Genomic DNA, 14,574 nt, shown 5'->3' with positions numbered 1-14,574 from the left:
TCGCCGTGGCAGTAGATGTGACTTGGTTGTGATTGTGCATAACATGAAGAAGAAGGGAGGCAGCTCGCGCGTAGTGGATGTCTTTCTGCTACGACAGCACGCAATAGGTGTATGACGCGGAACTGAGCCTGAACTGGTGGCCTGCTGTGTTTGATCTGAGTAGCGAATCACCACAACTTCACTAGACTCTGTGGATTTTCTTTCTTTTTTTATTTTTCTATCAAAGGAATGCACTGCCTTCCCACAAGCTTTGATAACCACGTTCGTAGCACCAGGTACAATCGGCGTCAAATGAAACGCGAATAGCGGAGCGCGTGGCCCAAGCATTAGCAAAGGTTTAGTGCGCGCCGTTCAGTCACTGCCAGGCGCGGACATCCGGCTTGGCAGCACTGTGCGATCACCTTATTGTGCGATTTTTCGCTTCTCTTCTAGTTCTGGTATGGTGATGAAGGCGGCCGGCGTCGGCGTGCCTGGTACTTTTGGCCGTTTTACATTTTTGGTCGTTTATATCTTTTATTTTTTCCTTCCAAATATCAGAACTTGAACAGAAGCAAAAGTATTTCACTAAAGGGCGATCGCGCAATGCTGCCACACCGGATGTGCGCGCCTTTCAATCGTGATGACTGGACGGCGTGCACTATACCGTCGCTAATGCTTGTGGCACGCGCTCCGCTGTTCGCGTTTCATTTGACGCCGATAGTACATGCCACTTTCCGTCATCTGGCGCGATAGGCGTCGTGCCGAATGCCCATTTGTTGCAAGCAATCGCCAAAGCACGCAGTGCTCGCTAATTTCTACGGTTGTGACCGCGTTGTTGTTGTTTGTTTTTTGTTTTTTGCCACAGGACACTCAATGTGCCCATTCATTCAGCTGACCAGGTTCACAGCAAGAGGTGTCTCTATTTACGTAGACGTGCACTGGGGGGAGCCAAGTTTCACCTACCGCGCCCTCCACCCTTCCTTGGTAGAGTCTGAAATAACACAAGCTTCGCAATAGATACAAAAATGAAAATGAAGCGATGATGTGCTTCTCACGACGGCCTGCCTTTGCTCCCGGCTTTCCTGGGGTAAAATGGGAAGTGAACAGTTCTTGGAATGCAACATCAGGGGTGCTTGGCTGCCGTTAGCATAAAAAGAACCTGCATGGCCATAACCCTGCACTTTCAACAATAACGGCAAAAGTCCGATTGAGTAAAGATATGGGGCAGACTTCGCGCCCTCTTTATAGAATTAGGGGCGGCTACCCCCCCTCTCTGCCCCCCTCCCCTCTGTGCGCACGCCTATTCCTATTTCTTAAAGAAGGACAGAAAGGGAAGGTGGGCGCTTGTGTTTGTATGCAAAGTGGCTCCGCTAAGGAACTTGAAGGGAGCAGCTTTTCTGGCATTAGCTGTCCGAGGTGTGCCCGAATGGGCGCCTGTACATACACTACATACTTTTCGATGCATTTCGCACATGCGCTAAGGAAAAATATTATTGCAGCATCATCCGCACGAAATATAGTCCTTCAGCCAATGGTATCGGAAGCCTTAATCGCCTTAATCGGAAGCGCTTGGCAGATGCGGCCGTCGATGATTACTCTTCCGCCAGTGAATCAGCGCAGACTTTGCCGCCATTGTATAATATTCGGCCAGAGTGGCTTCGATTCCGCGGACTCACGCTGGTAAAAATGTTGGGCATATAGTCCATTACTTGTCAAGCCATTCTCAAGAATCATTGGGTTCCATTAAGTTCGACTGTTTTGTGACAGCAGGGCAACTAAAATAACTAGAGAGAAATTCTCATGCCGAAGTTGACCACCTCCACGAGAGTATGCATAAAATTTTGTTGGAAAACACTCAGAGGGCCTCTTCTAATGATTCTTATGGCTCAAATTCTTGCATCGTACCTGCAAAAAAGTTAATTTAGGAGTGGTTAAGTTTGTCTATGTTCAGAATTATTTCATTGTATGACAGAATTTTCAGTACCTAAATGAGTATCGGCGCTTCTCAATATTTTATTTTGCATTAACATTCACCAAGAATGATTGCATATAATGTTTCTAGCAGTTATATTTATTGCATTGTGTTCAGTAAGCAGCACTTTGGAAGCGTTTAGAGATTAGGCGTGGATAATCATTGCTGTGTAGTGAAATTCAACTACAGTCCAAGGTTTCCATGCTGGATTCAGTGCTGCACTGGTGGCACGCATGGACACGGGCGTCAGATGTTCCTTTAGGAATTTTATTGCCAACATTTATGGGCCTGCACATAGAGACTATAAAATGAGCGACGTCCTCGGCATTTGTACGAATTGGATATATTTATTTTTTCTCTGTTTAGAAATTGCATAGAAAAAAGCTAATAAAATTGAAATACTCGAAATCTGTACTTCGTGTCCTTTTTTTTTTGCTCAAGTTTATCAACAGCTCCTGGTTCTGTTGTTTTTATTAGGAAAATGCCATTTTCAATTAAGACTTCGAATATCACATTCCTAATGTTACCGCCACAAGTTATGTGGTAAAGCTGAGACAGTAAAAAACGTCTATATACTAGAAACTGAACTACTGGAATGCACTTTCCAGTGCAACGTCACTGCATCTTTAAAGGGACCGACAACCAACCTTTGTGGTACCCGTTTTCTTGAGTTCAATGGGAAGCTTGCCGGTCGGAGCTTCTAATCACGGAGTGGTAACGCGGAGAACGCCGTAAAACACTTGTATCAGAGTTTTTTGATCTGCAGCGATTATGCAGTCTTAATATCACATGCTGCAAACAGTGAGAGGTGAGCGCGATAGCGATTATACGCCAGCAGTGGTGACAAGTTATGCCCTAAGTATGAAAAGGCAGTGTTACGTTTGCAAAGCCTGCGGTGCCGCGACTACTGCGTTCTAGCCTATTAAATTATTTACAATAGTTATAGCGTTTTTCTGGGGCTTCTTATAGAAGTACTTTGGCCATACACAGGTCGCTTTATCACATTTTAGTCAAGCCGAGCCAAGCTAAGCCTTCGAAAACGAAACAAGTGGTAGGATGCACCAGCAGTGCTGTTCATGAAGTGGTAGCAATCCTCCACAGAACAGTAAGTCGATGGCATTTTGCGAGCAGCAGCGCAAACTCGCGTGCTACTCTTCAAAAGTTCGATACGACGAGAGCAGATGAGAGTCGAGCTGCGCGGGAAACGCCGCCGGACGCCGCGCGCATGCGCCGCAGCCTCCGTTTCACTGGAAGCCACGAAAGCAGCGCCACATCTCATGCTTTACTTCTTTTACCTTAGAAACAAACGGGAATTCACAATAACATACATATTCAAATTTTCAGCCCTCGTTCTAGTGCGTGTAAAAAGCATTAGACTACGTACAACAAAGTGCTTAAGACTGCATACATCTGGTTCATGGCGCTCGCGCTAGGCTGCGCGACATACCAGTTTTTTGCTACTTTTAAACGCGATTTAAAAATATAAATCCTACTCAGATCACGAAAAGTATTCTGGAATCTGTCACTATAATTCACGGCCTTTTCATTTCCACCAGGATCTAATCACCCGTTCTGGCCAGTTGTCGGTCCCTTTAAAACAATCACTTGAACCGCAGCAATAGTGCAAATATCATTCTCCCTGAAGTCGGCGAAGAGAAAGATGTAATGGCTTTGTTTTATTTACGTAAAACAAGCACCGAAATTTCATAACTAGGAATGCTACTTTCAAGAATTGATGTAATAATCGAAGAGGTCAGTTGTGACGCGTGGTACTTGAACAAAAGCGCAAGATACGGGACCAAGAAAGAGAAGACACACGCACAACGCTGTATGTGTCTTCTCTTTCTTGCTCCCGTATCCTGCTCTTTTCAAGTAAGCACCTTGCATTTGAACTCACTCGCCCAGTCTGCCATCCTAGTTGAGTTGTGACTGCTGCTTTAACACTGACGAAATTTGTGATAGACCATGTCTGGCTCTAAGATCCATATATGCGCACTCTATTCTGTATCTGGCACTTGTGCGCTGATGCGCTGAGCAGAGACAGTGGCTGAATTTTACCAAAATGGAGTGTCCGATTAGTTGATAGATGTTTATAGCAAATAATTGAGCCCCAAATGAACCGAATGAGAAGATAGACGGCTGGTCCACATCACCTGTCCAATCGTGTCTGTTGTCGTCTTCTACGAATAGCACGCGCAAGGGTAACGCAAAAAGGAAGGATTACACATACACGCACTCCTAACTCGCAAAATGAAATGTTTATTCAAAGTGCATGTGACACAAAAATATCCTTGCAGTTAAATTGTTGAAGAACAAAAGGCACAAACTAGAAATGGCATGGCCACGATTACGCACAATTCGTACCGGTTAACGGTGGAGTTAACGGTATCGCTTAACCAAAGTTACTTCGAGAGTATATATAAATTTACACTCATACGTCGTGACATCTTCGTTGTCGTTTGAATAACTGGGTATAAGAATGTGCATCTAGACTGCTGGAATGTTCATATAAACCATATACAGGGTGTGCCAGCTATCACGCAGCACGACTTTAAAAAAGAGGCACGGTGTTACGCGAAGCAAACGTACTGCATATTGCTCGTAGTACACTGGAGTAGCCACTGCCATTTTTTACGTTAACGAAGTTTAATTATTTAGTCATAACTATATTTGTAACTCACAAGTACTCACCTAATTGTCAAAATGTCAATGAGGCGTATGTAGGCATGTTCAAAGGACATCTAACCTACCCGTCGTTGTTGAACGTTCACACTCGCGTTATACCGTTAGCGTTGCGCGGTTGGTTGAATTAACTGAACTCGGCACATTGTCAGAAGTTCGACGCCTGCAATTCACGCGTCGGGAAGGCTGCTTTATCACGCCGGAACGGACGTCTGTGCACTTTCAGCAAGCTTTGACATCGTTCTGCAGGTTTGCTTTGTTTTTGTCACTTTATTAGGGTCATATATATTTAAGCCGCTAAATATAACTGGCACTTAATACATGCTTTGCAATTGCAACCTTGAAGTAACCACCTTCCGACTTTGTGCGATTTTCTAGCCGCGTTCGCGCAGCAGGTTTTATACGGCTGTCAAGTCGATATCCTCATAAATAGAGAGTGCAAGCATGACGCGAGAGCCGAAAAAACGAGGCGAGCAGTTCATCTTGCTTCACAGTGGTTAAAGCTCAATTAGCTGCCTCGCGTCTTAATCGGCGGGTGATTCTCCAGCGGCACGGAGGACTTGACTCTAACCTTCTCAGGATACAGTGCCATGGCCATATAATTTTTTTTTTGCACGCCGCAAACGTTTGTTCACGAAAGTACACGGCTGCTACTGTAAGCATGCCATATCAAAACAACAATCATATGATTCGCAGTCCACACCGCAGAACATCGATAGCATGTACGGCTTCATTTCGGGGGGCATGTGGACCATTATTCATTTTTAACATGACAGAATGAGACTTACCTCGAGGTATACGTCCTACACGGTGTAATCGCGACTTGGGAAATGCATTTCGCTTTGAGTCGGGCGTCGTTGTCGTCGAACGTCTGCTCTTCATCGTAAACGTGATTGACGAGCCTTTCTCCTTTTATCAAGTTCGCTTTTCGGAAGTGCCAGTCAAGCTTGAAGATCCTTTTGAAGCCGCTATGCAAGTGGTACATTGTGAGGCGCCGCAAGTGCACCGCGAGAGCTCTGCACATGCACGGAAGCGAGCGGCAGCGCATTGGAGAGAAGGGAAAACGCGCATTGTTTGCACCCAGTTTGTATTTTTATGCCAGAGATGGCGCTGCCTGTCAAGAGCAGCAGCGCCACTAAGCGATGCTTGGGGAGCCTATACAAGCCCTTTATTATTTCTCCGTCTTCGTGCTTGCTTGGCTCGTACTTTTCTGCCTGAATATTCGGTATGCCATCCTCTTCGGACGCATTTACAATATTGGCAAGCGTAAAAGTTCGCACTCAGCTGGCTCAGTGCTTCAAGACCGAATGAAATTGATGACAAATCAGAGATTAAATAATTCCCCGGAATGCGTACAGAACGCCGCCGGAGCATGCATGGTGAGGTGGTTATCATCATGTCACCGCGGTTCTGGAAAACATGCTGCCTCTCTTTCAAGCGCTATGGGGCAATTGTTGCCGAGATGGCCCTCAGAAAATGCACGAGTCCACAACTCCCTCTGGCCGGCGCTTCTGAGCTTTTCGAGAATATCCTCACACGATGTCCGATGAGCTCACGGAGGTGGAGGAGGTATTTCCCATTTATTCCAGGTCTAACACGCGGCCGTGGTCATGCGTGACAATTCGATGCTCCCAATGTTTCAAGAATGTGAGTGTGATCCATAACGCCAACCACTGACATGAACCTGGCCTCGAAAGTATATTCATTCAATAATAACCGCAAGAGTATACACAAATGTAAATGTAGCTTGTGGAATAGAGACATTAATTCGCAAACGAAGTATCGTGCGCAGGGAGAAGATTGATTACAAAGCTCCCCGACAGAGTTTAACATGATAATTGTTGGGGCTTAGCGTCCCAAAACCACGATATAATTATGAGAGACGCCGTAGTGGAGGGCTTCAGAAATTTAGACCACCTGGGGTTCTTTAACGTGCACCTAAATCTAAGTACACGGTTTTCAAGCATTTTCGCCTCCACCGAAAATGCGGCCGCCGCGGCCGGTATTCGATCCCGCGACCTTCGGTTCAGCAGTCGAGCACCATAACCTCTAGACCACCGTGGCGGGTCTCCCCGACAGAGTTCATTGGAATGACCACCTAACAACGCACAATTGCAAAATAACGGGAACCACCGCGAACGATATCAAAAACGTGTCGAAACGTAATTAGCCGTTGCGATAAATTCAGCAATGTTATGACAACGAGAATAACAGAAAAAGAGAAACGGAGGCGAAAATATCGAGAGATAACGAAAGATCAGGATCTTTCGAAACAACGAAATTGGCGGAACGACCTTATTCCTGCGCAACGCTATGGAGGCTTCGTGGAACCGAAGCGTTCAACGTTCCAGCTTTTTCGTCGGAGGAAGTAGACGAACGGTAGATAAGCCACTCAAATGCCTGTGCGGACGAATGTTAAGCGTGCTACCGTATGCGGCATTAAAAATAAGCAATACGAGGAAACAATTCGGTGTACATTGCACCAAAAGGAAAGCGACTAATATAGTGCATGCAGGCCGGCACAGATCGAAGACAGATAGGCACGGGAAAAACTGCGAAAGTGCACACAGGTTCGCAAAGACAGGAGGCAGGAAGAGCTTTCCTTCTTTCGATCCTTTATGTCTTGTTACGCGCGCGATGTCGGCACTCCATGAAGGAACACTGACGGCCAAAATAAAGTCATGCTAGGCCGGTTGGCTCGTCGTTTAGAAACCTCTGAGCCCCGCACAAAGGGCCGATCGTCATCCAATATCTCGAGTGACGGCCAAACTTTCCTTTCTCAGATAGTTCTCGAACTTCACTGTACTTTCGCGGATTAGTGGCGTAGGCGCCTTTCGTGCATCCTTCATACCGGATTCCCACTGCGCTCTGTCACATTGCGTACATATACGGTACCCCAGAAGGCAGGCCCGTAGCCGCCAGAAATTTTTTCCTGGGGGTGGGTGGGTGGGGGGGGGGGGCACTTGCTGAAAACCTTCACTATTTGAAAGAAACACCTATTTTCATTATTTATTTTTTGGTAAAAACACCTAGTTCAGCAAAATTACGGGGGGGGGGGCTAGGCTCTCCTCCCCCCCCCCCCCCCCCCCCCTCTGGCTATGGGCCTGCCAGAAGGGCATACAACAGTACCGCTGTGACTGCATTGCCACCCTCGCAAAAAACCAAGGCGCTGTTTCCCTGGTCGAGAATGTGGCGTCAACAGATGAAATAAGGACTCGTTGTCGCCTCTTATGGAATAATAAGACAGATGTGGGAAGGAAAGAGGCATCATATGAGTCGCTTTATTTTTCAACATAATACGACCGCGGCAAGTATGAGGTTCTTGACCGTAAGCACAAGGAAAAAACGCGGTTCAAATAACTCAATGCACGCAAAGCTCGATACGTAGACACAACAAAGCACCGTATCTCTTTTTCGAGTTTCTCGTTAAGGCTGAGATAACGAGCACGATTCCTGAAATTTGAAAAGCTTAATTGCTTAATCTTAGGAAATTATTCGAGACATGCTGTACACCTTTTGTCATTTCCCGTCCTCAGTATTTCGGGAAACTGGCTCAGCAGTTACAGCCAACAAAAAAGTGTTCTTTTTCTTTTTTTTTTCATTCAGAGAAACATTCCACACACGGCGTTAAATATCATGAACATACACGCAAAAAGCGAATGTTTATCCCTTCTTACCTTAGCCAACAGCACATCGTTGATGAACTCGCAAGACGTTGGTTGTTTTCGCATATTCTAAGGCGTTTGTGTTCCGCCATATACAAGACCATTCTGATGCCATTCGCAGTGCCAGGGAAAAACATTTATTTGCTTAATAACAACAAACAGATGAGAACCATCGAAATCACGTCCACATTCACCTGCATACCCCAGGAGAATTAAACGAAACACATCTGCTTCATCAGAGGTGTCAGTGATAACACAGTCTAAAGGTGATGTTCACCGAAAAAAAAATATGATGATAATAAAGAAACTCTAAGATATTTCCCGAGAGAACATAAGATGAGGATGTCCACTTGATGGTCTCCCGTATGCTACGTAACCGCATTGTGCACGCATTTGCATCGGTCATGAACGAAAATCCGATGCTTCGCCCGAAACACTGCATTCTGTGCATGGTGTCTTCCTTTGCACTGCAGCTGACTACAAGACCAAAACAGTGTGGCCATAGTAAGGAAATATTGCCTAGGACATTATACTCGCCAAATGCAATACGACCTTCTTTTTTAGCTCTCATTGTACGCTCTTCCGGTTCCGATATAGCATACCGGATACTCGCAGCTGGCTAACCATCCCTGATGATCCTCTTTACTTCTATGTCGCACGCAAGTCTTGCTGGTATAATGCAGTCAAACAAGCCCAGTCATTACCTTTATGTCAGAACGGGATCATGCTGTACCACGAACACCGACCAAATACGGCAGAGTCGTTGCGTGAGGGGCATACTGTGTCACTTGCTGAGTTGGAACGGAGTAATTAAAAGATCTTACTCTGATTAAACAGCGTGTTAAAGACCGGTACGAAAAGCCCCGCACTTGCAGGTGAACAATGTCACAACCTGGTGCAGAAAATATTGCAATTCCTTGTCATCAAGTAGGCGATAGTTTCGACTTGCTTTTTTAGCGCTGCCCGTGCCGCTAAAATGCAACCTTTTGAGTTATAACCTGGTTATCATTTCTCTAGGCTCAGAGGTACATTACATGGCAATGTAGAAGAAGGCGGAGACATCTCTGACCACAAGCTCGCATAAATATCACAATGTAGGCCGAAAAAGGAGTTGGCGTTATGGAGAGCAGTAGACTCGAGACAGCAGTGAATCTCAGACGGCAGTATTATTCTGAAGGCGCGGAAGTTGCTCATATTTTGGGCATCAGTACACGATTGAAAGGAGGTTAATATACGGAAAACAAAAGACATGCTCATTCGTTTTTAGGATCTCCATCAAATCCACGTACCGTCTTGGGCAGTATCTATGACATTTTTTTTTTATACAGTGGCTGTGCGACAGGTACGTTCAAAACGAGACGAGTTATTGATAGTGATGTTTCGTTGTGAAGACGCACACACTCATCCAACTCTCAAACGGCTCCATGCACACCGCTTTTCTTTTCCCTCTACATAGAACACATTCTTTCGTGACGTTTCGGCTCGGCGTTCTTCGAGGTACACGAGCGCTGCCTCGGCTACGGCGACGATGAAAACGACTGCATCCATGCAGCTGTGCAGGTAAGCCTACGCGGTGCCATTGGCGTGCCCGACCACGGGCTGAGACCCCGCGGTCGTTCGGTGTCCGTTGGCGGGTCCGCACACGACCGACTGCAGTGGCGTCTGGCGTCCTTTGGCGGCCAGCGCCAGCGAAGCTCGCCGACGCTGCATCAACAGCTGCTTGAGGTTGGCGAACGGAAGCTCCACCGTCACGTGCGCCACGTACGCTAGCAGCACGGATACTGTCGTGTGCCCTAGGAAGCTGTAGCACTGCACGCCAAAAAAAAAAACGAGAAAGCACCCACACGATCGCTAACAATGAAACAAGTAGGCACAAAATGCAAGCAAAACTTCTGAATTAAACTTGGTAGGAGATAGTGCACATCCATGGTTTAGCTGGAGGTGCTTATTTAGAAAAAAGGGAAATATTAAAAATTCGTTACACTATTTTTATTGCGTACATTGCCGGTCACATTGAAAGAAAAATCTTTGAGATGATGCGTTAATGTGGTAAGAAGGACAGCGCGTGAGACAGAACATTAATTATGAGAAAAGCAGAGAGGCAGGCCTGAAGTACACTCTTGCAGTGCAGAGTGTACTCTGCACTGCAAGAGTGACCTGGGTAAAGGGGGGTATAGCATTATGGATGGTGCTCGACGACAGTAGGAGAATGCAGTCCGCACAACAGGCGAGTCTCCTCTAAGCCTACGTTTTAAGAAGGCAAGGTCTGAATGGCATGGAAACTATATTTAAGTACAAAGCAAGGACCCTATATAACATCCTCAGAATCTGTCCAAGCGGGCAATATAATCGACATCTGACACCCTTCTCCGTTCTACCAGAGAGACCCATACACGTGGCACAGCTAACAGCCCGTGTAACGCGTAACGCCCACATCAGTTTATGTATAACATTGGGAAAGATGCACTGTATATTTTCCGTAGAGTAAATCGTGTGTTAGAGTCTATACGAGGTTATCGCCTTACATAGCGCGTTTTATTTGCTTGGATAGGAAGTGAAAAGGGCGCGGTTAAGAATTTTGCGTCTCGGAAGCCATCTCCGTACGTGGGCAATGCTATTCCTTCGGCTGTTGCGCGTAATTGTAGCTCAACATTCTTTGCGTTTGCTGGGCTAAGCGAGTAAGCGGCTTCGTTAAAATGCCGACATCTCTTATCATTTCTTTAGGAGACGTTTCCATCATTTCTGTCACTTCTTGCGAGCAGTTGGACAGCTTAGTTGGCATAAGATTCGATAACTCGTGTGCCGATATTGGCGACAGAAACGTCTGTATAGTTCTATCGCCAACAATGGCAGTGGTCGTACTGCCCATAAACAGAATTCTACCTTTTATTTTATTTTAAACACAATTAGACATCTAGAAGATATAAAAAAAATCACCGCATCTCTACGAAGTGAATGAATGATGAGTGGAGGAAGCACTGGGATCGTTCGGTGTAACCGTAAATCACCCGTGACATTGCCTACTCGCGCATGTAAATGAGTGACAAAGCGGTGTACAGTTATATACGATGTTTATTGGTCATAAATGGTATTTCGTGTTGAGTTGTGGATTCCGTTTTCCCTTCATTATTACTGATTTACGGTCCGTGAAATGTAGAGCCAATGGTTCTTCGATCGGATGTAGCCTGAAGATGGCAAAGACAAGGTCTATGCACGTCCCCCTGTCGGTGTTTTTATGGCGTTCTTGCGATTTTATTTTGTGCTTGTTCACCTTTTGTTAAACTTTTTCACAGTTGTTTCGGTTTTCGATTGTACACAACCTTTTTCACAGATGTTTTCGGTTTTGCTTGTACACGGTGCTGTGCCGTGACGGACGGACATACGGCGGACGGACAAGACTCGGCCTTAAGTGCTTCGCCCCTAAAAAACGCCAGGAAGGGGAAGATGGCAGCTTGCGATGAAAAAATCCGTAAAAATCGAGCACCGTAAAAATTCGATGCTCGAGCCAACATGTTCCAGCCTTGAAAAAAACAAGTCCACTTGTCGAAACGTCGGCTCGAGCACCCACCTCCAGTTTACGGATTTTTTCATCTAGAAGATATAGTGGCCTTAAGGGGTGCCAACCTTTTCTCCGTAAAATTACATCCAATGGGAGACTGCGAGAATCAATTGTTATTGCTATCATTCTATATAAAACGCATATACAAAGAAAAAAGAGGGGGAAATGGAGGGAGCAGACTGGCAACTGCCACATGTGGTGGATGCAACGACAGCAAATCTTTGAAGAAGAATGTCATAGAAACATAGAAACTGTAGACAGCAAGAAGGGAAACGCAGGTACATATAAAAACGTCAGGCAAAAAAAAAGAAACAAATCAATCACAAGTTGAGTGCGACCGTTGGAACAGAAGAGAAATAGCACAGAACCCGCAGAAGCACGCAAAAAAAAACTATCTTAAACTAAAAGGAAAAATAAAAGAACACATAAATCGATTTGATTATGATAGGATATCATTATGATTATGATAGAAGACAGTATTTATTCTGTGCAGATACCGAATAAACTTCCAGTTGTTAGTGCGCCTTGTGTTACGTGTCCTTCTCCTCGTCTGGTCTGTTGTTTTTGCCGGCGCTGTTCTACTGCGATTATGAACCAACTAGCCCAAAAGTACATCTTGATAGAATATTAAAAACAACAAAATAACAAGAAGGCATCGTCGCTCACAAAGAAAGGACCTCGTCCAAACGGAACCTTGCCTAAAGCTTTGCCTAGGTGGTCGGCTTTGTGTTCTATTCACCATGTTAACAGGGCAATTTTTCTTTGAGGTGAAGCTTCTATGAGTTACAGATTTCGGTGGCGGCGGCGGCAGATGTTTAATTCGCAAAAAATCCGGCGCCGTCGAATGTACAGAAATACGGCTGTACACAAATATATGCTCTCGAAGGTGCATAAGAATGGAAGCTTGAGCGAGTTGGTGTGCGTTCATCTTGGTTGACACAGCGCACACGAAGCGACGACGAAGTATAAGAAAACACAGGACAGGCGTTGTGTCTGCTGTCTCGAAGGACAAATACATGCGTATTTGTATGCGTTGTGTCTGCTGTCTCGAATACAAATGCATGCGTATTTGTATGAGCCATTTTACAACAACTGATGCTCTCTTGATAGTAGGCTTGTCGGCAATCTGTCGCTCTAGCCACGATGGAACTCTAGTCGGTTTCTTACATAAAGCAGGGGAAGGAAAAATTCATACAAAAAACTCGAGCTTAAAATCATCTGACACAAATGTGACAAACTCAATCCAAAAGTGACATGTATATGTAGCTAAAGAACGTGTAGTAAACGACAGATTTCTTAAAAGCCCCTCTTTTAGATATCTCACTACCTTCGCCCGCCTTCGGCAGTCAACTGAAAGACTCAGCGACTGTGTTCGGCGCTCCGCGAAAGCGAACAAGCTCACCTCTTCGACGTCGAGATAGTCATTCAACTTACCATGCTGAACTGATCCAGGTTGACTATTTCTCTGGCCGTTGCGACGTGCATGTAGATGACCAGCGGGTGGATCAGGTAGATGAGATAGGAGAGGGTGCTGAGCGGCACCAGGCCGCTCCACGCCAGCGTCGTGTTGAGAAGTCCTGTAAAATTGTGCGAGTAGAATGGTCAGTTCACAAGGCAGTGGCACAAGCAACTAATTCGCATTACTGGCCGCATAGTCTGTCATGTTGCGGCGAGTTAGTTATTAAGGCGAAGGCCTCATATGTCTTATGCGAACATAACCTTGAACGAAAAGCCCGCGTCAACACGACATTGAAGCACGAGCTGCGCGTTCACATCGTCGTTCGCGTGAGTAAAAAACTATATAAAAAAAGCAAAGTGGCGTAGGCGTGATAAAAAGTGCATGGTAAAACGACCCCACCGGATGCCTTTCGCCTTCGAGTCGTCTTAACCAAATGCATAAGGGACCCTGTGAGTTTATTTATTTATTTATTTATTTATTTATTTATTTATTTATTTATTTATTTATTTATTTATTTATTTATTTATTTATATTTTTATCTATTTATTTATTTATACTTTTGCTCATCGGTTATCACATGTTGGGGGTCAGTATACATGAAGGCAAAATATCTAGCATTGTAGTCCGAAGTTAGACTGACTACCGTCTCGTCAGCTAGAAAATCACAGCATATCCACGGAGTGAATGATGATGAGTGGGCGAAGCTGCGGAGGTTCATCGGTAAACCGTGAATCTTCCGTGAATTCTGCACAGTACATCATCACCGACGTGAGATCGGGCGCGTTTATACTAAAGGTTCGATGAGTTATGACGACTTGCAGCTCACTTTAATTTTACATGGACGCTGTGAATTTTCATTGTTTAGAAAACCATTGCTTTAGAAAACATCTGGCGTCTTTCGTTAAGAAGCTGGCGTCTTTTCGTTTTGCTTTAGAAACATCTGGCGTTCTTTCGTTTTGCTTTTAGAAAACATCTGGCGTCTTTCGTTGGTTTATTTCATCAATCAACGGCGTTTTGAACAAAATTTTTATTGTTTAATCACGCACAGGAGAAATCTCACCAGGCGCTACCTTGGAGGTAAACAATGGCTGCTAATGGGAATGAGAGACAGAAGAATTCGGCTTTTAGTTAACGCGCACGCTGCGAATTTTTTATTGTTCAACAACGCACAGGAAAAATCTCCCACCGGCACCACCTTGGAGGTCAAGATCTGGTACTAGCGTTACGACTGGTTACGCACTACTACGACTACGAGGGA

At 45.2% G+C, this 14,574-nt stretch overlaps 1 protein-coding gene across 1 annotated transcript in view; it reads right to left on the bottom strand.

Moving 5' to 3' along the window:
* Positions 1–7,896: 7,896 nt before the first annotated feature.
* Positions 7,897–14,574, bottom strand: part of LOC119398442 (nose resistant to fluoxetine protein 6-like) — an 80,465-nt gene continuing 73,787 nt past the window's right edge. Inside the window, exons 15-16 of the mRNA XM_037665352.2 lie at positions 13,292–13,434; positions 7,897–10,107 (exon numbers count right to left, since the gene is read on the bottom strand). Coding sequence (XP_037521280.1) covers positions 9,865–10,107; positions 13,292–13,434 — 386 coding nt within the window. The 3' untranslated portion in view covers positions 7,897–9,864. The remainder of the gene's footprint in view (positions 10,108–13,291; positions 13,435–14,574) is intronic.

This window comes from Rhipicephalus sanguineus, chromosome 1 (genome assembly GCF_013339695.2).
Source record: "Rhipicephalus sanguineus isolate Rsan-2018 chromosome 1, BIME_Rsan_1.4, whole genome shotgun sequence".
Classification (NCBI taxonomy): domain Eukaryota; kingdom Metazoa; phylum Arthropoda; class Arachnida; order Ixodida; family Ixodidae; genus Rhipicephalus; species Rhipicephalus sanguineus.
Note: the sequence above shows the minus strand (reverse complement) of the source record. Positions and strands in the feature narration are given on the sequence as shown.